This window comes from Meriones unguiculatus, chromosome 19 (genome assembly GCF_030254825.1).
Source record: "Meriones unguiculatus strain TT.TT164.6M chromosome 19, Bangor_MerUng_6.1, whole genome shotgun sequence".
Classification (NCBI taxonomy): Eukaryota; Metazoa; Chordata; class Mammalia; order Rodentia; family Muridae; genus Meriones; species Meriones unguiculatus.
In genome coordinates, this window is record NC_083366.1 from 9942359 (window position 1) to 9968116 (window position 25758).

At 38.4% G+C, this 25758-nt stretch overlaps 1 protein-coding gene across 1 annotated transcript in view; it reads right to left on the reverse strand.

Moving 5' to 3' along the window:
• Malrd1 (MAM and LDL receptor class A domain containing 1) overlaps window positions 1–25758 on the reverse strand; it is a 744773-nt gene that overhangs the window by 194848 nt on the left and 524167 nt on the right. Inside the window, exon 31 of the mRNA XM_060372547.1 lies at window positions 21114–21275. Within this exon, the coding sequence (XP_060228530.1) occupies window positions 21114–21275 (162 nt within the window). The remainder of the gene's footprint in view (window positions 1–21113; window positions 21276–25758) is intronic.

Genomic DNA, 25758 nt, shown 5'->3' on the forward strand with positions numbered 1-25758 from the left:
CACAGAGGAGAGATTCACGTAGGGTGATTTCCATTGCAGTCCCTTCCAATCACAGGAGAAGGCAAAACTGTCAGTGGAAAGTGGTTCAGAATATGACTACTGGTGAAACAGCTAACATTTTGGTAAGGAAAACTCATTCTGCCAACAAGGATTATTCATTTTTAGTACTTAAAGTGCAAGGCACTGATCTAGGAGTGTAGAAGAATGTTATTAGGATTCATTTTGTTGCTATATTCCTTTAGCAGAATCCGTATTTTCCCACTATGTCTCTGGCCTGTCTCCTCTCTGGTTCTTGGCCACTCATGATATACTGGATCTGGGTCCTATCTCAAGGAGTGGGCCTCAACTCAAGTTGAATATTGGTTGGTTGCTCCCACAAGCTTTGTGCCACTCTTGGTTGCACCAGCATATCTTGCAGTCAGGTCACAGTTGTAGATCAAAGCATTTAGTGCTTACCTTTCTCATTGGTATGTGCAGAGTACCTTCCAGTACCATGAGTACTAGACCAGAGGGTTGAGGGCTCTAGGCATGAACGAGTTCAACTTTTCTGTGTTCAGTGAGTTCTGTGGGTATTGTCTTCAGCAATAGGGCCTTACCATCAGTTTGTGGAAAGCCACTGATAGCTTTGGCAACAGCTTGCATTGTTGGGAGATTCCCATGGAACCCCTCTGACCAATAACTCAATTTATATGTGACCCATTTCCAAAACTGGAAGCTTCATTTGGTGATGAGAGACATCCAGTTAAAGCTTTGTATCGCTCAGTATTTGGCAGTTTAATTTACATCACCTTCATATGTGTGTGTGTGTGTGTGTGTGTGTGTGTGTGTGTGTGTATGTGTTGTAGCAAGCTCTTACTGTATTAGGTTTCCTTATGATTCATCAAATGGCCCCTGGTTTCATTTCTCCCTCCTCATACATGCTCACTCACCCTTCTCTCCTTATCCTTGTTTGGTTCTTCTCTTTTAGTGCCCTTTCTGGTCCAGCCATAGCTATCTATTTTCATTCCTCTTCCTGGCGAGACCCATTCCTCCACAAGCCCCTTACTCTCTACCTAGCCTCTCTGGATATCTGGATTATTATCTTGCTTACCAGTGGCTTAAGAGCTAATATCCACAAATAAATGAATACATATCATATTTGTCTTTCTTGTTACCTCAGACAGGATGATTTTTTCTAGTTTCATGTGTCCCTGGAAATTTCATTCCTTTAACAGATGAGAAATACCTCATTGTATAAATGTACCACATTTCATGCATCAATTTATCCATTGGTAGACATCTAGGTTGTTTTCATTTTCTGGCTATTATAAATAGAGATGCATGATCATGTTGAGCAAGTGTTTCTTTAGTATGATGAAGCATTTTTTGGGTATGTGCCCAACAGTGATATCGCTGCACCTATTCCAATATTTCTGATGGAACAAACTTATTTCCATAGTGGTTGTACAAGTTTACACTCCCACCAGCAAGGATGACTATTTGCTTTACTGCATATCCTTGCCAATATGTGCTGCCATATATTTTATTGGTCTTAGACATCCTCACTGAGGTAATATGAAATCTGAAAATATTTTTGGTTTGCATTTCCATGATTACTAAGAATATTAAAAATTTCTACAAGTGTTTCTCAGATATTGAGTTTTTTAAAGATATAGTCTTCATTTTTAATTTTTAAAATTTATTACAATTTATTCACTTTGTTTCCAGGATGTAGCCCCCTCCCTTGGCCCTTCCCAATCTGACTCTCCCCCAGTTGGACCTTCCCACTGATAGGGGAGGTCCTCCTCTCCTTCCATCTGACCCTAGCCTATCAGGTCTCATCAGGACTGTCTGCACTGTCTTCTTCTGTGACCTGGTAAGGCAGGCCCTCTAACCCAGGCAGAGATGATCAAAGTGTCAGCCACTGAGTTCATGTCAGAGACAGATACTGTTCCCCTTACTAGGAAACCCACATGGACACTGAGGTGCCATGGACTACATCTGTGAAGGGGTTCTAGGTTACTTCCATGCATGGTCATTGGTTGGAGTATCAGTCTCAGAGAAGACCCCTGGGCCCAAAGGTTTTTGGTTCAGTTGCTCTCCTTGTGAAGCTCCTGTCCCCTCCAGGTCTTTCATCTTCCCCTTCTTTCAAAACATTCCCTGCACTCTGCCCAAAGTTTGGCTATGAGTCTCAGTCTTTGCTTTGATACACTGTTGGGTAGAGTCTTTCAGAGGTTCTCTGTGATAGGCTCCTCTCCTGTTCTCTCTTTTGCCCTCTTCCAATGTCCATCCCATTTGCCCTTCTGAGTGAGAATTGATCATATTACTTAGGGTCCTCCATCTTGCTTAGCTTCCTTAGGTGTACAGCTTTTAGTATGTTTATCCTATATTACATGGCTAATATCCACTTATAAGTGAGTATATACCATGTGTGTCTTTCTGCTTCTGGGATACCTCACTCAGGATGATATTTTCTAGTTCTCACCATTTGCCTGCAAATTTCATGGTTTCCTTGTTTTTAATTGCTGCGTAATATTCCATTGTGTAAATGCACCACAATTTCTGTATCCATTCCTCAACTGAGGGACATCTGGGTTGTTTCCAGGTTCTGGCTATTATGAATAAAGCTGCTCTGAACCTGGCTGAGTAAATGTCCTTGTTATATATATGAACATAATTTGGACATATGCCTAGGAGTGGTAGCTGGATCTTGAGGTAGCACTATTCCTAACTGTCTGAAAAAGTGCCAGATTACTTTCCAAAGTGGTTGTACAAGTTTACATTCCCACCAGCAATGGAGGAGGGTTCCCCTTTCTCCACAGCCTCTCCAGCATGTGTTGTCACTTGAGTTTTTCACCTTAGCCATTCTAATGGGTGTAAAGTAAAACCTCAGTGTCCTTTTGATTTGCATTTCCCTAATGACTAAGGATGTTGCAGCTTTCTTTGTTTTTCTGTCATTTGATATTCCTCTATTGAGAATTTTCTGTTTTGTTCTGTATCCCACCCCCCAAAATTCTACCAGGGAACTCCTTAAGCTGATAAACACCTTCAGCAAAGTGGCTGAATACAAAATTAACTCAAAAAGAATCAGTAGCCCTCCTGTATACAAAAATCAAAAGGGCTGAGAAAGAAATTAGGGAAACAACACCCTTCACAACAGCCACAAATGACATAAAGTACCTTGGTACATCTCTAACCAAGCAAGTAAAAAACTTGTATGAAAAAAACTTCAAGAGACAGACGCTGAAGAAAGAAATAGAAGAAGATATCAGAAGATGGAAAGATCTGCCATGATCACAGATCAGCAGGATTAACATAGTAAAAATGGCCATCTTACCAAAAGCAATCAACATATTCAGTGCAATTCCCATCAAATTACCAACACAATTCTTTACAGACCATGAAAGAAAAATTCTCAACTTCGTATTGAATAACAAGAAACCCACACTTGCTAAAACAATCCTAAACAATCCTCTACAATAAAAGATCTTCTGGAGGTATCTCCATCCCTGATCTTAAGCTGCACTATAGAGCAACAGTAATAAAAACTTCATGGTGCTGGCATAGAAACAGAATGGTGGATCAATGGAACCTAACAGAGGACCCAGAAATAAACCCACACACTTATGGACACCTGATATTTGACAAAGACGCCAAAACCATACAATGGAAAAAAGATAGCATCTTCAACAAATGGTGCTGGTCTAACTGGATGTCTACATGTAGAAAATATGCAAATAGATTCATACTTATCACCCTGTACAAAACTAAAATCCAGGTGGATCAAAGACCTCAACATAAAAACGGACACACTAAATCGGTTAGAAGAAAAAGTGAGAAAGAGCCTAGAACTCACTGGCACAGGAGACAACTTCCTGAACAGAACACAACAGCACAGGCTCTAAGAGCAACAATCAATAAATGGGACCTCATGAAACTGAAAAGCTTCTGTAAAGCAAAGAACACTGTCATCAGAACAAAACAACAAAACACTCGGAAAGGATCTTCACCAACCCTACATCTGACAGAGGGCTAATATCCAGAATATATAAAGAAATGAAGAAGTTAAACAGCAACAAATCAAGTGTTAAAATTAAAAAATGGCGTACAGAGCCATTTGAGTTTTAATTTTTTGAAAAGTCTCTGTTTAGATTTGTACCCTCTATATTAATTGTTGTATGTGTTTTCTTGATGTCCAGTTGCTTGGTTTTTTTTGTTTGTTTTTTTGTTTGTTTTTTTTTTTTGAGTTCTCATATTTTGAATTTTATCTCTGTACTGGATGTGTAGTTGGTAAGGAAAAATGTTTTCCCATTCTGTAGGCTATTTGTCCAAATGATGGTGTCCTTTGTCAATTAGAAGCTTTTCACGTTAATGAGGTTTTATTTATTGTTGTTCTTAGTGCCTGTGCTATTAGTTTTCTGTTCAGAAAGATTTTCCCCACGCTAATGAGTTTCACAACTATACCTGACTTACTCATTTATCAGATTCAGTTATATGACCGCTTTTGAGATCTTTGATTCATTTACAGTTCCTATTTTGCAGAATAAGTGTGGGTATATTTGCGTTTTTGACTATTAGCCATTCAGTTGGACCAGCATCATTTGTTGAAGATGCTGCCTTTTCTTAGTGTATTTTTCTGTATTCATCACAAAAAAAAATGTTCATATGTGTGGTTTTATGTTGAGTTCTTTAATTAGATTTCATTCACCAACCTGTCTGTTTTTGTGCAAATATCACAGTGCTTTTAAAGTGTAGCTATGTAGTACAATTTAAGATCACTGATGGAGATATCACCAACAGTTCTTTTATTGTTCAGAATTATTTTAGCTATTCTTTTGTGTGTGTGTGTGTGTGTGTTTCCATTTGAAATTGAAAGATGTATTTTCTTTGATATGTTAATCCAACCAATGCATGAGGATGAGATATTTTTCCATCTTTTGATATTTTCTTCAGTTTTTATCTCCTGTGTCTTAAAAGTTTTATCACATACGTCTTTCAGTTGCTTGGTTAAGAATTACCAGAAAATATTTTACATTTTTGAGGCTACTGTTAAGGTTGTTTTTTATTATGTCTTTCTCAGTCTGTCTTTTGTATACAGTAAGACTACTGACTATTGTGTATTAATTTTCTATACTTCTACTTTGCTGAAATTGTTTATCAGTTGTAGGAAATTCTTGGTAAAGTTTTTAGTGTCATTGATACATACTATCATATATCATATCATATCATTTCATATCATATCATAACATATCAAAAAAGATACTTTGACTTATTTCCTGCCTATTTGTATCTCCTTGATCTCTTTTCATGTGTCTTATTTTCCAGTGAGGACTCAAGGACTGTACTGAGTAGACCGCCATGTCCTTCTCCTGAGTTTAGTGGAACTGCCTTGAGTTTCTTTCTTTTTAAAGTTGATGTTGGCATGAAATTGCTATAAATTGTCTGTATTATGTTGAGATATGTCCTTGTTTTTTTATTTATAATTATATATAAATTATAAAATTTATATGAGAACTCTCCATTTTTATGTAGTTATTTTGTGCTAAGATCTCATATTTTAAAAATGTCTTCACTGTGTCCAATAAGTTTTGATATGTTGAGTTTTCATTTCATTCTATTCTAGGGAGTTTTAGTTTCTTTCCTAATATCTGCCACATTTTTTTTTCATAGTAGGTTGTTAAGTTCCTATGTGTTGGTAAGCTTTCTACTGATTCTGTTGTGGATAGTCAGTTTTAGCCCATGGAGCTTAGATAAGATTCAGAGTATTGTTTCAAAGTTTTTGCACCTGTTGACGCCTTCTTTGTGGTCAACTTTGGAGAAAGTCACATGGGGTGCTAAGAAGAAGGTACATTATTTTGTATTTGCTTGAAATGTTCTGTAAATATCTGTTAGGTCCATTTGGTTTATGATGTCAGTTAGCTCCAGCATTTCTCTCTACCTAGTTTTTGTCTGGAAAACCTGTGTATTTGCAAGATTTGGGTACTGAAGTCTCCCACTATCATTGAGTGAGGGCTGATAAGTTATTTAATATGTTAGTGTTTGTTTTTTTTTTTTAATGAACTTGGGTACACTTACATTTGTGCATAAATGTTAAGAGTTGCAATATTCCCTTAGTCAATTGACTTTTTTTCTTTAATGATTATGAATTTACCTTCACTATCTTTTCTGATTAGTTGTTGTTTGAAGACTGTTTTGTCATATGTTAAAATCACTACACCAGCTTGCTTCATAGTTCCAATTGCTTCAAGTATCCTTTCCCATCCTTTTACCCTGAGGTGATATCTAATTTTGATCTAAAGGTGTTTCTTAGATACAGCAAAAGGTTGGATCCTGTTTCCATATACATTCTGTTAGTCTGTGTCTTTTTATTGGGGAATTGATACTGTTGATGTTGAGAACTATCAAAGAGCAGTTTTTGTTGATTCTCAATATTTTGTTGGGATGTGTGGTTTTTGTTTTTGTTATGTTATGTTATGTTATGTTATGTTATGTTATGTTATGTTTTGTTGTTTTTGCATTGTATTGCTTTGTTTGTTTCCACCATCTTTTGATTTGATGGCCTACTATTATTTATTCCTTATGTTTTCTTGGGCATAGTTAGCCTTTTCAGGTTGAAGTTTCTGTTCTAATGCTTCTGTAGAAATTGCTTAAATTTGGTTTCTTATTATTTTTTTAAATCATGAAATGCCTTTCTTTCTCCATCTACTGTGACTGAAAGATTTGCTGGGTTTAGTAGTCTGTCATCTGTCATTGCTTAGGGTTTGTAAATAATCAGCCAGACCCATCTCTATTGAAAAGTTAGGTGTTATTCTAATAAATCTGTCTTTATATGTCCTGTGATATTTTTACCTTGAAATTTTAATATTCTTTCTTTGTTCTGTATGTTTAGAGTTTTGATTATTATGTGATATAGTGAATATATTTTCTTGTCCATTTTGTCTGGTGTTCTGTATGTTTTTTGTACTTTGATAGGCATCTCTTTCTTTAGGTTGGAAATTTTTTATTCTATGATTTCATTGAAAATATTTTTTGTGCCTTAACCTGGGTTCTTCTTCTACCTGTATTCCCATTATTCATAGTTTTGGTCCTTAATTTTTTTTATTCTATACAATATTTAGATGTCTAAGCTTATTGTGGATTTATGGAACTCTTTTCCAAAATGAGTGTTGGTACATAGACATCAACATCACAGAACTAAGATTAGCATGTGATTTTCATGACTTTGGGTGTTGAAAATAGAACAGAACAACAGTAAGCATATGAATTGTATCAAGGAGCATACAATTCATGGTCTACTTAGTTTATACCTATGGAACTGAAGACTACTCATAGTATTTAGTAGAAACTAAGACCTCATTTTATAAATTAATAAAAAGATAGTGCTGTAACAAGACAAAGGAATATAGAGCTAGTAATATATTACCTACACACGTATTTCTCAAGAGTGATCAAATGCTAGAGGAAATGTACAACTACAGAAGTTGTGCCTTTTCTGTCACTAGAGTTTACAAATTTTGTTGTGGAGATCATTAATTATATCATCACAATAAAAAAGGAACAGAGAAAGAGGCCTCGTGTGCTGTGCCTACATTAATTCCAGCCATGAAAATGACACTCTTGCTATTAAGCTGAACATACATTGAGACTAAACAGTATTCTTTGTAGACTAGAGAATAGACTGATGTTCATAGTTCCTCTTTAAGCAGTGTCTCTAAAGTGATTCATGGATAAGCCTGTGATGAATGTTGAAACTGTCCTCCTTATGTTTCTAATCCAGTAAGTGAAAAGATCTATAAATATAACTTTAACAACAACACTCTAGTGCTCACAAAACAAGCAAGAGACCATCTGAGTATGTTGGTTTTTAAAAAACCTTGTATTTACCAGATGGCTAAAATTAATTAAACTCCTTAATACTTATTTACCAGTCTATTGTCTCAGAGATGCCAAAACAAATTTACTGACCCATTTTCCTGTATCAAGATGATAGAACAGGATGTTTTGAGAAGAGAACTCTGAAAATATACTGTCTCAAGTACTGATTAGAAGGGAGGACATTTAAGTACCCTATCAGAAGGATTATATTTCTTGATCTCTGGATAAGGGACAAAATTGCAAAAATAACCAGATTGGAAATTCTCTTATATACTCAGTGAACTTACACGAACGAAGGAAATTAAATAAAGGTCAAATTATTCTTTAATAATTAATAATTATTATTCATTAAAATATACCATTAGTCACTCATGTGGATCTTTTTGAACTCTGATATGTCATTTCTTTTTTTTATTTTTATTTTTTTACTTTTTTAATTTTTATTTTTTCTTATCAGTTACATTTTATTAACTCTGTATCCCAGCTGTATCCTGCTCCCTCATTCCCTCCCACTCCCACCCTCCCTCCCTCATCTCCTCCCTGCCCCTTAACAAGTCCACTGATTGGGGAGGACCTCCTCCCCATTCATCTGATCCTGTTTTATCAGGTATCTTCAGGACTGGCTGCAAAGTCCTCCTCTGTGGCCAAACAGGACTGCTCCTCCCTTCGGGGGTGGGGAGACCAAACGGCCAGCCATTGAGTTCCTGTTAGAAATAGACCTTGTTCCCTTTACTATGGGAAACCAATTGGTTCCCGAGCTACCACTGGGCTACATCTGAGCAGAGTTCTAGGTTATATCCATACATGGTCCTTGGTTGAATGTCAGTCTCAGAAAAGACCCTGTGCCCAGATATATTCGGTCCTTGTGGAGCTCCTATCCTTTCCCCATCAGACTAACTCCCCTTCTTTCATATGATTCCCTGTACTCTGCCGAAGGTTTGGTTATGAGTCTTTGTATCTGCTTTGAAAACACTGCTAGTTAGAGTCTTTCAGATGCCTTCAGTAGACTCCTGTCATACGTTCAATGCACATCCCATCTGTCTTTCTAAATGAGGATTGATCATCTTACCCCATGTCCTCTCTCTTGATTATCTTTTTTATGTGTATAGATTTCATTATGTTTATCATATCTTATAGGTCTATATAAGCGAGTATATACCATGTTTATCTTTCTCCTTCTGGGATATTTCACTCAGAATGATCTTTTCTAGATCCCACCATTTGCCTACAAATTTCATGATTTCCTCCTTTTTGATTGCTGAGTAGTATTCCATTGTGAAAAATACCACACTTTCTGCATCCATTCCTCCGTTGATGGACATCTGGGTTGTTTCCAGGTTCTGGCTATTACAAATCGAGCTGCTAAAAACGTGGTTGAACAAGTATCCCATTTGTGTACATGAGCAAAGTTTTGGTATATACCTAGCAGTGGTATAGCTGAGTCTTGAGGAAGCACTATTCCTAATTGTCTGAGAAAGCGCCAGATTGCTTTTCAGAGTGGTTGTGCCAGTTTAAATTCCCACCAGCAGTGGAGGAGGGTTCCCCTTTCTCCACAACCTCTCCAGCATGTGTTGTCACTTGAGTTTTTCATCTTGGCCATTCTGATGGGTGTAAGGTGAAATCTTAGGGTCGTTTTGATTTGCATTTCCCTGATGGCTAATGAGGTTGCGCATTTCTTTAAGTGTTTCTCTGCCATTTGATATTCCTCTACAGAGAATTCTCTGTTTAGCTCTGTTCCCCATTTTTAAATTGGATTACTTGGTTTGCTGCTTTTCAGCTTCTTTAGTTCTTTGTATATACTGGATATTAATCCTCTGTCAGATAAAGGGTTAGTGAAGATTCTTTCCCAATCTGTAGGCAGTCATTTTGTTTTGATGAAGGTGTCCTTTGCTTTACAGAAGATTTTCAGTTTCATGAGGTCCCATTTATTGATTGTTGCTCTTAGAGCCTATGCTGTTGCTCTTCTGTTCAGGAAGTTGTCTCCTGTGCCAATGAGTTCTAGACTGTTCCCCAATTTTTCTTCTAACAGATTTAGAGTATCTGGTTTTATGTTGAGGTCTTTGATCCACTTGGACTTTAGTTTTTTGCAGGGTGATAAATATGTATCTATTTTCATTTTTCTGCATGTAGACATCCAGTTGGACCAGCACCATTTCTTGAAGATGCTGTCTTTTTTCCATTGAATGGATTTGGCTTCTTTGTCAAAAATTGAGTATTCATAGGTGTGTGGGTTTATTTCTGGGTATTCTCTTCAGTTCCATTGATCCTCCTTTCTGTTTTTATGCCAATACCATGCAGTTTTTATTACTATTGCTCTGCAGTACAGCTTGAGATCGGGGATGGAGATACCTCCAGATGATCTGTGGTTGTACAGCATTGTTTTGGAGATTCTGGGTTTTTTGTTTCTCCATATTAAGCTGAGAATCTTTTTTTCAAGGTCTGTAACAAAATGAGTGGGTATTTTGATGGGAATCGCATTGAATCTGTAGATTGCTTTTGGCAGGATGGCCATTTTCACAATGTTAATCCATGAGCACAGGAGATCTTTCCATCTTCTGATATTTTCTTTAATTTCTTTCTTCAGAGACTTGAAGTTTTTCTCAAACAGGTCTTTCACTTGCTTGGTTAGTGTCACCCCAAGGTACTTTATGTTATTAGGGGCTATTGTGAAGGGTGTTGTTTCCCTAATTTCTTTCTCTGCCCTTTTATCTTTGGTATACAGGAGGGCTTCTGATTTTTTTGAGTTGATTTTGTATCCTGCCACTTTGCTGAAGGTGTTTATCAGCTGGAGGACTTTCTGGTTGAATTTTTGGGGTCGCTCATATATACTATCATATCATGTGCGAATAGTGAAACTTTGACCTCTTCCTTTCTGATTTGTATCCCCTTGATCTCCTTTAGTTGTCTTATTGCTCTGGCTAGGACTTCAAGTACTATGTTGAAGAGGTATGGAGAGAGTAGGCAGCGTTGTCTTGTCCCTGATTTCAGTGGGATTGATTTAAGTTTCTCTCCATTGAGTTTGATGTTGGCTATAGGTTTGCTGTATATTGCCTTTACTATGTTTAGATATGTGCCTTGTATCCCTGATCTCTCCAAGACTTTAAACATGAATGGATGTTGAACGATATCAAATGCTTTTTCGGCATCTAAGGAGATGATCATGTGGTTTTTCTCCTTCAGTTTGTTTATGTGGTGGATTACATTGATGGATTTCCATATGGTGAACCACCCTTGCATGCCTGGGATGAAGCCTACTTGGTCATGGTGGATGATATCTTTGATGTGTTCTTGGATTCGGTTTGCAAGTATTTTATTGAGTATTTTTGTGTCAATGTTCATAAGAGAGATAGGTCTGAAGTTCTCTCTTTTTCTTGGGTCTTTGTGTGGTTTAGGTATCAGGGTGACTGTTGCTTCATAGAATGAGTTTGGTAATGTACCTTCTGTTTCTATTTTGTGGAATAGTTTGAAGAGAATTGGTGTTAGCACTTCTTTGAAGGTCTGGTAGAATTCTGCGGTGAAGCCATCTGGCCCAGGGCTTTTTTTGGAGGAGAGACTGTTAATGACTGCTTCAATTTCCTTGCGGCGTATAGGGCTATTCAGTCTTTCTACCTGATCTTGACTTAATGTTGGAAGATGGAATCTATCAAGAAAATTGTCCATTTCATTTAGGTTTTCAAATTTTGTGACATATAGGCTTTTGTAGTATGACCTAATGATTGTTTGAATTTCCTCAGTGTCTGTAGTTATGTCACGCTTTGCATTTCTGATTTTGCTGATTTCGATAGATTCTCTCTGCTTTTTAGTTAGTTTGGCTAAGGGTTTGTCTATCTTGTTGAATTTCTCAAAGAAGCAGCTTTTTGTTTCATTGATTCTTTGAATAGTTTTATTTGTTTCTAATTGATTGATTTCAGCCCTGAGTTTATTTCTAGCCGTCTGCCCCTCTTGGGTGTATCTGCTTCTTTTTTTTCTAGGGTTTTCAGTTGGGCCATTAAGGTGCTTGTATGTGATGTTACAAATTTCTTCTTGAAGGTACTTAGTGCTATAAATTTTCCTCTGAGCACTGCTTTTAACATGTCCCATAAATTTGGGTATGTTGTGCCTTCATTTTCATTGAATTCTAGGAAGTCTTTAATTTCTTTCTTTATTTCTTCCTTAACCCAGCTGTCATTGAGTAGTAAGTTGTTCAGTTTCCATGTGTGTGTCGGCTTTTTGTTATTTTTGTTGTTATTGAGGTCCAGCTTTAGTCCATGGTGGTCAGACAGAATACAAGGGATTATTTCAATCTTTTTGTATCTGTTGAGGCTTGCTTTATGACCCACTATATGGTCTATTTTGGAGAAGGTTCCATGCGGTGCTGAAAAGAAGGTATACTCTTTTGAGTTTGGATGAAAATATCTGTAGACATCTATTAGATCCATTTGATTTAGGGACTCTGTAAGTGTTTTTATTTCCCTATTTATTTTCTGTCTAGTTGATCTGTCCCTTGGTGAGAGTGGAGTGTTGAAGTCTCCCACTATTAAGGTATTAGGATCAATGTGTGATTTAAGCTTTAATATTGTTTCATTTACGAATGTAGGTGCTCTTGTATTTGGGGCATAGATATTCAAGATTGTGATGTCCTCTTGGTGGATTTTTCCTTTGATGAGGATATAGTGGCCCTCCTTATCTTTTTTTATTAACTTGGGTTGAAAGTTATTTTATTAGATATTAGGATTGCTACTCCAGCTTGTTTTCTGGAACCATTTGCTTAAAAAAGTTTTCCAGCCCTTTACTCTGAGGTAGTGTTTATCTTTGTTGCATAGGTGTGTTTCTTGGATGCAACAGAATGTTGGATCCTGTTTCAGCAACCATTCTGTTAGTCTGTGTCTTTTTATTGGGGAGTTGAGTCTGTTGATGTTGATAGATACTAGTGACCAACAATTGTTACTTACTGTTGATGTGGGGTTGGTGGTGTCACTGAGTTTCATTGCTTGTATTCTTTTTTTTTTTTTTTTTTTTTTGTGTGTGTGTGTAGTTATCTATTTCCTCTGTTTCCTTAGATGTAGTTGTTTTCTTTGGTTTGGAGTTTCCCTTCTAGTAACTTCTGTAGAGCTGGGTTACTATGTAGATATTGTTTAAATTTGGTTTTGTCATGGAATATTTTGAATTCTCCGTCTATGTTGATTGAAAGTTTTTCTGGGTATAGTAGTCTGGGTTGGAATCTGTGGTCCCTTAAGGACTGTATGATTTCTGTCCAGGCCCTTCTGGCTTTCATAGTTTCTGTTGAGTAATCTGGTGTGATTCTGATAGGTCTACCTTCATATGTTACTTGGCCTTTTTTCCTTGCTGCTTTTAGAATTTTTTTCTTTGTTCTGTAGGTTCAGTGTTTGACTATGATGTGACGTGAAGAATTTTTTTTTCTGGTCTAGTCTACTTGATGTTCTGTAGGCCTCTTGCATGTTTATGGAGATCTCTTTCTTTAAGTTGGGAAAGTTTTCTTCTATAATTTTCTTGAAAATATTTTCCAGACCTTTGAGCCTGATGTCTTCTTTTTCTTCTACTCCTATTATTCTTAGGTTTTGTCTTTTCATGGTGTCCTTAATTTCTTGGATGTTTTGTGTTTGGAACTTTTCTGATTTCATTTTTTCTTTGAGAGAGGTGTCAATTTCCACACATGTATCTTCGGCTCCTGAGATTCTTTCTTCCATCTCTTGTATTCTGTTGGTGATGCTTATCTTTGTAGTTCCTGATCTTTTCTCTATGTTCTCCAGCTCCAGGTTTTACTCTATTTGTGTTTTCTTTATTGATTCTAATTCTGTTTTCATGTCTTGCACCATTTCCTTCATCTGTTTGAATGTGGAGTCCTGCTTTTCAATGACAGCTTCTATTTTTTTGTCCATTTCCTCTCTATATAGCACTATTTGTGCCTCTACTTCTTTGGCTATAATTGCCTGTATTTCTATGAGAGCTTTGTTTGTTTCTTCTTTATTTACCTTCATTTGTGTGGACATTTCTTTGAGAGCTTTGTTCATTTCTTCTTTGTTTGCCTCAATTTTCGTGGTCATTTCTCTGAGAGCTCGATTTGTTTCCTCTTGGTTCAACTCGATTTCTTTGGCTATTTCTCTGACGGCTTTGTTCATTTCATCTTTATGGGACTCTAATAGCTGGAGAAACATAGTTTTGAGGTCATTTTCTTGTATATCTAGTGAATTGAAGTGTCCATTGGTTTGTGGGGTTGCTGGTGAGGTCATTATGTACTGATTTTTGTTGGGTGTGTTCTTATGTCTGCCTCTAGCCATCTGGTTATTTATAACCCTCACTGTTTGTTCCTCGAGTTTGTAGTTCAGGCTATGATTGTCTCTTTCTGTTTTCTGGACTGTTTTTTCAGGAAGATGAGAGAGTTTCACTGGTTTGGGAGTGTGCGTTGTGGTTTCAGTTTTGCCTAAGTAAGGAATGTGACACTGGCGCTATTCGCATGCGCTTTTAGCGGGCGCAGTGTGCATGCACGATTTCTCTGACTATTGCAGTGGCCTGCAGACCACTATTACACAGTTCTGTCTGAGATCCAGGGATTGTTTGCCTGGATTACACTGGTGGACCCACAAGGCAGAGGCTTCAACGTTGTGGTCACTATCCCAAGAATCCCTATGATGCCCACAGTAGGGGTGTGGGTGGTAGGGATCTCTTCTGGTTGCTTCTGTAGAGAGGCCCTGGGTCTGGGGCAAACTCTCCCTAGAAGGCTCACTCACCCTCTTGCATGACCAGTTGGAATGCACAGGGGTTCCCCTTCCCTCTACTCTCTGATTTGGTCCTGCTGCAGAAAATGCATGGGTAGGCTAATAGTCAGCTCTGTGACACTCTGGCCGCAGGACTCAGTGTCCTCCTTTCCTGTGTGCTGTCTCTCTGTCCTTTCTTTCTGCCAGGAGGGGTTATGTTGACTTGTCCCAGGGTAGCACGGGAAAGAGTTGGGTTGAGTGTTCTCAATCCCAGATCCCAGGCCCAGATCTCTCTGCCAAAAGCAGCCTGGCAGTAGAGCCAATGTTTGCTGATTCCGAGAGAGTACCAGGTATTGTTGAGTGTCCTCAGATCCTGAGCCGGGGGTTTCTCTGCCAGGGGCCGCTGGGTGAGCTGGAGAGGGGGTGCTCTGTCCTGTGGCAGGTTGCCTCTCTGACCTTCCCCTACGCTAGGGCAAGCTTATGATGGAGCTCTCAGGGGAGTGCCAGAAGGGGTTGTGACTTCTCAGTCCGATCCTGAGCGGGGTTTCTCTGCCAGGGGTTGGGGGGCCGCCCAGTGCTAGGACTTGTTGCTAGACCTTATTGTGCTGGACCCGGGAGAGTCTCAGGAATTGTGGAATGACCACAGTCCCAGATCCCAAACTCAAGTTTGTTCGCTAGGAGCAGCCAGCAGCACTGGGGTCAGGGCACTGTGAAGCCCGCTGTGCGCCTCTCTATCCCTCCGCTCCACTGAGGCAGGGTTATGGCGGCGTTTGGGGAGTGCCCGAAGGGATTGGCTTTTCTCAGCCCCAATCTCGGGTTTTGTTTTTTGTTTTTTTTTTGGTGGGAGCTGCAGCTCTCGCTGGGGCTGGGGTACTGACAGTGTGGTCCGAGGCAGATTCTGCTGGACACCTCCTGCCTCCTCCGAAGAGGGAGTAGGGTTTTGGGTGCAGGGAAGTGCCCGGGGATCACCTCTCAGGGTGTCTCCTCCTGGGGGAGTCTGCCGTGACCTGATTCTAGAAGGACTCAGATCAAGGTTAGTCTCTTTCTTCTTGGAAGTTAGTCTCTTTAGATAACTCTGTTCTGGGTTGATCAGCCCCTTCACTCACCAATTTCTGCATTGCGGGTCCTCTCCCCTTCAGCTAAGCTGCACACTAGCCGCCGCCATCTTGGAAGCCCTGACATTTCTTTTTTTAATTTTTCTTTATCTATCTATCTATCTATCTATCTATCTATCTATCTATCTATCTATCTATCTATCTATCTATCTTTTTCTATTTTTTTAATTAATTACACTTTATTCACTTTGTATCCCACCTGTAACTTCCTCCCACCTCCCCTCCCAATCCCACCCTCACTCCCTGCTCCCTCTTCCACACCTGTGCCCCTCCCCTAGTCCACTGATAAGGGAGGTCCTCCTCTCCTTCCCGCTGACCCTAGTCTATCAGGTCTCATCAGGATTGGCAATATTGTCTTCCTCTGTGGCCTCATAAGACTGCTCCCCCCTCAGGAGAAGGTGATCAAAGGTTAGGCCAATCAGTTTCTGTCAGAGACAGTCCCTGTCCCCATTACCATGGAACCCACTTGGACACTGAACTGCCATGGGCTACATCTGTGCAGGGTTATCTCTATGAGTGGTCTATGGCTGGAATACCAGTCTCAGAAAAGACCCTGTGCCCACACTTTTTTGATATGTTGCTCTCCTTGCTGAGCTCCTTTCCTCTCCAGCTCTTATTATTTCCTACTTCTTTAATAAGATTCCCTGCATTCTGCCCAAAGTTTTGCTATGAGTCTCAACTTATATCTGCCTCAATACCCTGCAGGGTAGAGCCTTTCAGAACTCAAGAAGTTAAACAGCAACAAATCAAGTAATCCGATTAAAAAATGGGGTACAGAGCTAAACAGAGAATTCTCAATATAGGAATACTGAATGACAGAGAAACACTTAAAGAAACGTTCAACGTACTTAGTCATCAGGGAAATACAAATCAAAATGACAATGAGATTTCACCTCATACCTATCAGAATGGCTAAGATGAAAAATTGAAGTTACAACACAATGGAGAGGTATGGAGAAAGGGGAACCCTCCTCCACTGTTGGTGGGAATGTAAACTTGTTCAACCACTTTGGAAATCAATCTGGTGCTTTCTCAGACAATTAGGAACAGTGCTTCCTCAAGATCCAGCATATATCCAAAATATGCCCAAGGATACCTGCTCAACCATGTTTGTAGCAGCTTTATTTGTAATAGCCAGAAGCTGGAAACAGCCCAGATGCCCCTCAGTTGAGGAATGGACACAGAAATTGTGGTACATCTACACAATGGAATATTACTCAGTGATAAAAACCAAGGAAATCATGAAATTTGCAGGTAAATGGTGGGAACTGAAAAAGATCATCCTGAGTGAGGTATCCCAGGAGCAGAAAGATGCACAGGGTATATATTCAGTCACAAGTGGATATTAGACATATAATATAGGGTAAACATACTAAAATATGTACACCTAAGGAAGCTAATCATGAAGGAGGACTCTGGCTAAGATGCTTAATTCCCATTCAGAAAGGCAAAGAAGATGGACATCGGAGGAGGGAGAAGACAGGGAGCAGGACAGGAGCCTACCACAGTGGGCCCTGATATGACACTTCATATTTGCTGATTAGCCTGTCATCTTTCATAGCTGAGACTGGCATAGTTTTGTATCACTGACAATAAAACCTCATAGCCAAACTTTGGAAAAAGGAAATGGAAAGACCTGGATGGGACAGATACTCCACAAGAACAACAGAGCCAAAATACCTGGGCCCAGAGGTGTCTACAGAGACCTATACTCCATCTAAGGACTATGCCTGGAGAGCACCTAGACCCCTATTCAAAAGCCTATTGGCTGTTCAGTTTCCTAGTGGGTTCCCTAGTAAGGGGTAGAGGGGCTGTCTCTGACATGAACTCAGTGGCTGGCTTCTTGATCACCTCCCCCTCGAGGATGCTGCCTTGCCAGGCCACAGAGGACAATGATGAAGAGACCTGATAAGCTAGGGTCAGATAGAAGGGGAGGAAGTCCACCACTATCAGGTGACTAGGGAAAGGGTAAGGGTGGGAGGAAAGGGAGGGTGTGTGGGACTGGGAGAAGATAAGGGCGGAGACTGCAGCAGGGATACAAAGTGAATAAATTGTAATAAATAAATATATAAATAAAATAAAAATGTAAAAAAAGATCATTAGGAACTTATTGTAGTTTTTCAGTCTCTTTTTAAGATAAGGAAAGATATCTGTGGGTGGGTCTAAAGAACTCAGGATTTTCTTTGTACAGCTTACTGTCTGAAGCACTCTGACACTGTGGTTCCAGGCCATCTCTATGAGTGGTCCTTGGCTGAGATCAGTTTCAGAAAAGACTCCTGTGCCCAGAATTTTACGATCTGTTGCTCTCCTTGTGGAACTCCTGTCCTCTCCAGGTCTTACTATCTCCCACTTATTTCATAAGATTCCCTGCAGTCTGCCCAAAGTTTGGCTATGAGTCTCAGCATCTGCTTTGATACCCTGCAGAGTAGAGTCTTTCAGAGGCCCTCTGAGGCAGGCTCCTGTCCTGTTCCCTCTTTTTTTCCTCCTCTGATGTCCATCTTCTTTGCCTTTCTGAATGGGAATTGAGCATTTTAGCCAGAGTCTCCTTCCTGATTAGCTTCCTTAGGTGTACATATTTTAGTATGTTTACCCTATGTAATATGTCTAATATCCACTTATGAGTGAGTATATACCCTGTGTGTCTTTCTGCTCCTGGGATAACTCACTCAGGATGATCTTTTCCAGTTCCCACCATTTACCTGCAAATTTCATGATTTCCTTATTTTTCATTGCTGAGTAATATTCCATTGTGTAGATGTACCACAATTTCTGTATCCATTCTTCAGTTGAGGGGCATCTGGGTTGTTTCCAGGTTCTGGCTATTACAAAGCTGCTACAAACATGGTTGAGCAAATGTCCTTATTGTGTACTTGAGCCTCTTTTGGATATATGCCTAGGAGTGGTATGGCTGGATCTTGAGGAAGCACTATTCCTAGTTGTCTGAGAAAGCGCCAGATTGATTTCCAGAGTGGTTGTACAAGTTGACATTCCCACCAACAGTGGAGGAGGGTTCTCCTTTCTCCACAACCTCTTCAGCATGTGTTGTCACTTGAGTTTTTCATCTTGGCCATTCTGATGGGTGTAAGGTGAAATCTCAGGGTCGTTTTGATTTGTATTTCTCTAATGGCTAATGAGGTTGAGCATTTCTTTAAGTGTTTCTCTGCCATTCGATATTCCTCTACAGAGAATTCTCTGTTAAGCTCTGTTCCCCATTTTTTAATTGGATTACTTGGTTTGCTACTTTTCAGCTTCTTTAGTTCTTTATATATACTGGATATGAGTCCTCTGTCAGATAAAGGGTTGGTAAAGATCCTTTCCCAGTATGTAGGCAGTCATTTTGTTCTGACGACAGTGTCCTTTGCTTTACAGAAGATTTTCAGTTTCATGAGGTCCCATTTATTGATTGTAGCTCTTAGAGCTTGTGCTGTTGGTGTTCTGTTCAGGAAGTTGTTACCTGTGCCAATGAGTTCAGGGCTCTTCCCCACTTTTTCTTCTAACCAATTTATTGTGTCTGGTTTTATGTCGAGGTCTTTGATCCACTTGGACTTTAGTTTTGTGCAGGGTGATAAGTATGGATCTATTTGCATTTTTCTACAGGTAGACATCCAGTTAGACCAGCAGCATTTGTTGAAGATGCTATCTTTTTTCCATTGTATGGTTTTGGCATCTTTGTCAAAGATCAGGTGTCCATAAGTGTGTGAATTTATTTCTGGGTCTTCTGTTTGGTTTCATTGATCCACCATTCTGTTTCTATGCCAGTACCATGCAGTTTGTATTACTGTTGCTCTATCATACAGTTTGAGATCAGGGTGTTCTAAAAGATATTATATATGACTCTTGAGCTAGAATTGCTTCCTAACTTGGTTTAAGAAATTCCTTCTGAGTATTAGCAAGCAGGTTCTGCCTCTCAACTACAAAAAGTTTACTCTCTTGTCTTGGAAGATTTTATTTTCTTCTTATATTTAAAATATTTATCCTACCTGGAATGTATGTCTGCATATGACACAGCACTATGGTTGAAATTCATAGTTATCTAATGCCACCGTCTCAAAAACCTCATCCCTTGTCTACTGAATTAAACTACCCCCCCCCCTGGCATGTATTAAGTCCTCTCAGTTACCCGAGGTTCTTGATCTCTAACCTATGCTGTGGTGTATACTAATCTCATATTTTTACAGTGGAAACAAATTTTAGTGTGAAAAGAAAAGGAACTAAAACTGAGTAAGTCAAATGATGAGAATTTTCAAGGTAAAGAGTAATTTATAAAACAGGAATAGACTCCCGTAATATAAGTAAACTTCATGAATATTCAATTTACTTTGAAACTATAAAAATAAAACAATGTGCTCTTTTTTCTGATCTCTAAGCCAATATTCCATACATTTTTTGAAATGTCATTTTGTTTCTATATTATCTTGTTCTTTCTACTGTTCTTTTGCTTTAACTGTTTAAGGGGAATGTTACATTAGGGTTTTCCAGGAAAAAAAAATCAAAGAATCTGAATATGTATATAAATATGCATATTGAAATGCATAAGGAAACAAAGAGACAGATAAACGCAGACAAACAGGCACACACACAGAGATGGGGGTGAGTTTTATAAGGAAATGGTCTGTGAAATTAGGAGGGGAGTGAGTCTGTAATTGTCAGAAGGGGCTCCCAGCCTGGAGTCCCAGGAAAGCCTACAGCATGTATGAAAGCCTAAAGGCAGTTCAAGGATTCCTTACCTCACTGAAGGAGCTGAACTTTTTGTTCCATTCTAACTACCAACTGGTTTGAGACTACATTATGGCAAACTCCTTTGCTTAGAGTTCAACAATTTAAATGTCAACCCACCTATAATACCATTCATGTTGACAAATAAAATGAACTTCACCAAACATTTCAGGCTACCTCTTAGTCCTAAAAAAGATACTTTTCACATGAGACAAAAAATGTACAGACACATAAAACAACAATTAAAGATAAGAGACCATGGATTTGAAGAGAGAGCAAGAGAGTAAGTTACAAGGGAGTGTTGAAAGAAAGAAAAGGAAGGAGAAAAGTCATTTTCAAAATTATAGACGATAATAAAACCCTCAGTGCTTTGCAGCAAGGATGAGTGATTTTTAATATTTCACACGTCATCCTGTGCTGTCCTTAGACCCGGTATGTCTGCTGTATTGTATGGCATAGTCACTCAGGGCTGACCATAATTTGACTACTCTATTATTTTTCAGAACTGCTTCTCAAGTCTCTTTAAATCTCAGTAAGCTTTACTTTACTGAGAAATGCAATTGTGTCAGGAATTAACTAATGTTTCTTTTAGACTTTTGTTTTTGTTTTTAAAGAGTCATGGGCTGCCTGTGACAGTGCAAGCTGAGTCTATTTAATATTTCAGTAGTTAAAACAGAAAGGACAGCCTTTTCACTTAGCTAACCAAGACTACAATGCAGGAACATAGATTTACCTGGTGTGTGGTCTGAATCGGGGCTCAAGGCTTCAGCAGAAATTGTGTTACCGATGTCCCAATCCAAGTCGTCTTCAGGATCTTGGGTGAGACCACAGTCCGTAGTCCAGTTTCCTGAGGTTGTTTCAAAATTGCAGCTTCCTGCCGTGCTTACATGATATCCTGGTGAAACAAAAGGTTCATCAAAGCTTCACAAAATGTCTGCAACACTCTGTGCAGCACTGTATTTTTTGACAATTCGAATCATTTTATGTCACAATTCTTTTTTTTAATATTGAAATATTTTGGTGTGTCTGTGTGCATGCGCGGGCATGTGTGTATGTATGTGTGTGTGTGCATGATATGTATGCGTGTACACTTGCATGGAGTATGTTTATGGCCTGGAATTTGAGTGGAGGTCAGAAGACAACCTCACATGTCAGTGCTTGTCTGCCATCTTGCTAGATAAAGCATCTCACTGCTGCCTGCAGCTCCCTATGCTAGGTTAGCTGGCTGGGGAGCTTTCACGGATTCATCCTCCTGTCCCTGCCTCTCCTTGGGCCACAGAAACACTAGAAACACAGATGCACATCGCTGTTCCTGGCTTTACACAAGTATTGGTAGTTAAACTCGTCCTTTTGCTGAATGGCAAGTGTCTTGCTTATCTCAATAATATATGAACTATATACAGCTGAAGCATTTACATTAATTGATAACACTTTATTTTTCTCTCAAGAGATCTCCATTGTCTGAGTAGTGTCATTTACACATTATATAATCATCTGGATTAAGCAATAATGTTTGCAAATAATATATAAAACCAGGTCTATGCCCAAACAACACATATAATATTATGGTGATATGGATCATTCTGACTGTATAAACAAACACAAGCCAATGTGTGGATGTTGAGTGCATACTGGTCGGCTCTGGTGTTTGAACAGCATAGGCCACTAGCAAAGCTAATTCTCTTATGAAACGAAAGGTGCCTTTGGGTAAAAGCAGTAGACCATGCTAGACACAAATGCCTCTGAATATCATCAGGGCACATATCCAGGCTACCAGTATGCAATGAAAGAACTTATCTTCTAAAACTATTGATCGGTAACTAATTCAAAGTTAAATTATCACAATAAGAGTAAGTAATATGTGAAAAATGACATCCACTGGTCACCTGTGAAATGTTCAAAAATAATGTTCCAGGAGCCAGATTTTTGTTTGGTCTCCCTTTTGGTACAGGAGTTAGTATTTTTTGCGCACACAGAGAGAATCAACTGAGATAGCCATAATGATAATGAAGCTTTATATATAGATGTATATGTATGTAGAGATGTATATATGTACATACACATCTATATCTATATGAGTAACATAACGAAGTTTCTGTCATTCCATAAATTTCTTCTTGCTCATGTCTTTTCTTAATAAAATGCTAATCTTAGCTCATTAAAGCTTAATTGTCAAAAGCTCTGTATTAAATGCATGAGACAGAACACAGAGAACTAATGCTTTCTTATCATTTTACTCCTTTCAGCATTGTTTCATTTTATCCCTAAAATATAAAGAATTTTATTTTCCTTTGTTTAGTACCTTATTTTAATCCATCTTACATGACTATGCAATCTATTTTATGTGCCTTAGTTATGGACCTTGCTTCTTTTGGATGTCATAAGTATTCTATAATCTAGCACAGGATTATATTATGCATAGATGTGCTAAATTCACTAATCCCAGCATTTAGTCAAGACATCATTAAATATTCAGATCCATTTGGATATGCTCAGGAAGACTGCTGTTATTCTTTCACACATGGGTTCTCTGCTATTTGTGTTTCCACTCCTGACCATAAACTCAATTACTCTTGCTCCTCACCCCTTCCCTTTGGATAATCTTGTCTCTGCTAGTTCAGCTTACATACTGTATGACCCCTTCAAATTTCAAGACACAACTGTAACCAGGATAGAGTTTCTTACATCTCATTGTCTCCATCTTAAAAAGGGTACTTTTCTGATTTCTAAAGCTAATCTCTGCCTCCTCTCCTCACTCTCCATCAGAACTTTATCCTTATCTACTGCTCATCTCCTTTAAGGTCATACATGTTTCCTTGTCTTCCCATGTCACATTCCCTGCTTATTCCTTCACCTAATTTCATCAGTCTCCATTTTCATTTTAAGCGGCATATAGTTATTTAGGTTTTTCTCTGAGCATCCTTATTTGTCCTTTCCATACGCTTTTAAACACATGTCCTGAAAATGTACACACATGATGAAATACAGACCAACAATTTCAAACACTTCTGCAGCATTCCATTTGGAATATGCAACTGCTACTTCCAAGCCATCTCAGCATTTTCTCCAAGTACATCCTCTGTGAGATTCCCATTTAAATTTCCATTTATCACGAATTTTATCTCCTTTTGTAAAGAACCAAACCTCCAGAGTCACTATTGTTTCTCTATCCTTTATTTATATACCCAACATGTCACCAGAACCTGCACATTCTTCTGTTGAGAACTTTTGAATTCTCCTACTTGAAGTTTCATAACAATCACACTGGTTCAAGCCTGTGGTTTATTTCTAGAGACTATCTTTAGCATGGGCTTCACCCTATCCACCTTAGTCATCCTGAACACTCACCATGTATTCTTTTAGCTTGGTTAAAATAGTCCATTTTTTTTCACACAGTCTAAAAACATTCTGGCAAATCCTAGCTTTTAATAACCTTTACTTGAATGCAAAATTTTGAGAATGAATCTGCCTCATCTTTACAATTGTCTCAACTCAAACCATGTGTTACAAGATCATCTCTCTAAAATAAACTGACTTTGTAAAACATTTATGCTTACACCTATATCTATCTTTTTAATTAAAAAATACTTCTTCAGAAGTATTTGGTTACTCTTTCCTTAACCATTCTTTCTATGTCTTACTTAAGAGAAAACATTTTTCTTCAGTTTTACTTCATGTGTGTTTTGGTTTTACTCTATATGTGTTTTGGCTGTATATATATCAGTGCACCACATGTGCAGTAAGACAGAACATTTTCTTACTAACCCCCCCTCTCTTTTTAATGAAGGTGTGTGTCAAACTGAAAAAACCCTCACCCCAGGTGGCTTATGATTCAACTAGCCAACTGTGATGTGAACCTTCATTTCCTTCTTTTTGCTAGTTTAGGAACAGTTTGCAATGAAGATCTAAACAACACCATCTTCAACAAATCCTGCTGGTAAAACTAGATAGATAGTCACATGTATAATAATCCATATTTATCATCTCGCACAAAACTCAACTCCAAATGAGTCCAATACCGAAACCTAAAATCAGATACACTAATCTTGATAGAAAATAAAGTAGAGATTTGCCTTTAACTCATTGACATAGGTGAAGACATTCGGAACATAAGTGTTAGAATAGGAACTCAGATAAATACATAGGATCTCAAAAACTAAAAGCTTCTGTAAGACAAAGGACACCGTTATTTGAAAAAGGGTGCAGCCTACAGAATAGCAAAAGATTTTTACTAATACCACAACTGATAGAAGACTAATATGCAAATTAATAAAGAACTCAAGAAACTAGAAATAAAAAGAACTAACCCAGTGAAAACTGGGGCACACATCCAAACAACAACAAAAATTCACAAATGTCCGAGAAACAAATAAATGTTTAACATCCTTAGCCATCAGGAAAATAAAAATCAAAACTGCTTTTATATTTCATCTTAGACCTGTCAGGATGGTTAAGATCAACAAAACTAATGACAGCTTATGCTGGTGAGGATGTGGAATAAGAGAAACACTCACTCACGACTGGTGAGAGTGCAAACTTGTAAAGCCATTATGGAAATCAGTATGATGGTTCCCAGGAAAATGAGAAGAGATTTAACACAAGCTTCAGTTATACCACTCTTGGGCATAAATCCAAAGGATGATTTATCCTACCACAAGATACTTGCTCAACCAAGTTCACTGCTGTTTTATTCATAATAGACAGCAAATGTAAACAATGTAGATGTTTTTCACCAGAAAAATGTGCACTTACACAATGGAGTATTACTCTCTGGTTTAAAAAAAAAAGACATGATGAAATTCATAAGTAAATGGATGAAACTATAAATAGAAATCATCCTGAGTGAGGTATCCCAAACCAAAAGACAAATATGATATATATTTGTTTATTGTGGATATTAGCTATTAACTCAATGATAACTAAGCAGCAATCTGTAGAACCACAGAGGTTAACTATAAAATAAGGAACTAGAAGAGACATATAGAGCTTGTTAAATGGAAATAGAATAGTTATGGAATAATGAAGGAAAGCTGGAACAGGAAGATAAAGTGAGGAGAGGGAGAGAAGGGGGAGGGCAGGGAAAATGCAAGGGGAGACAACTAAAATTAAGGGGCATTTGAGGTGTAGTATGAAGACCTATTACACTAGAAACTTCACAAAATATATGCATATATGAAAACAATTTAAATGAAACCACTAATGGGAAGATAGCATCCAATAGGCCATTTCCTGTCACCAAATGAAGAAGCTCCCGTTGGATTATATCTAATTGAGTTGTTGGCCAAGATGTCCCCTGACACTCTCCAATTTACCCAAGCTGTTGCCAAGAGTACAGGTTGCTCTCCACAAATTGATGGTGAAACCCATTTGCTGATGAA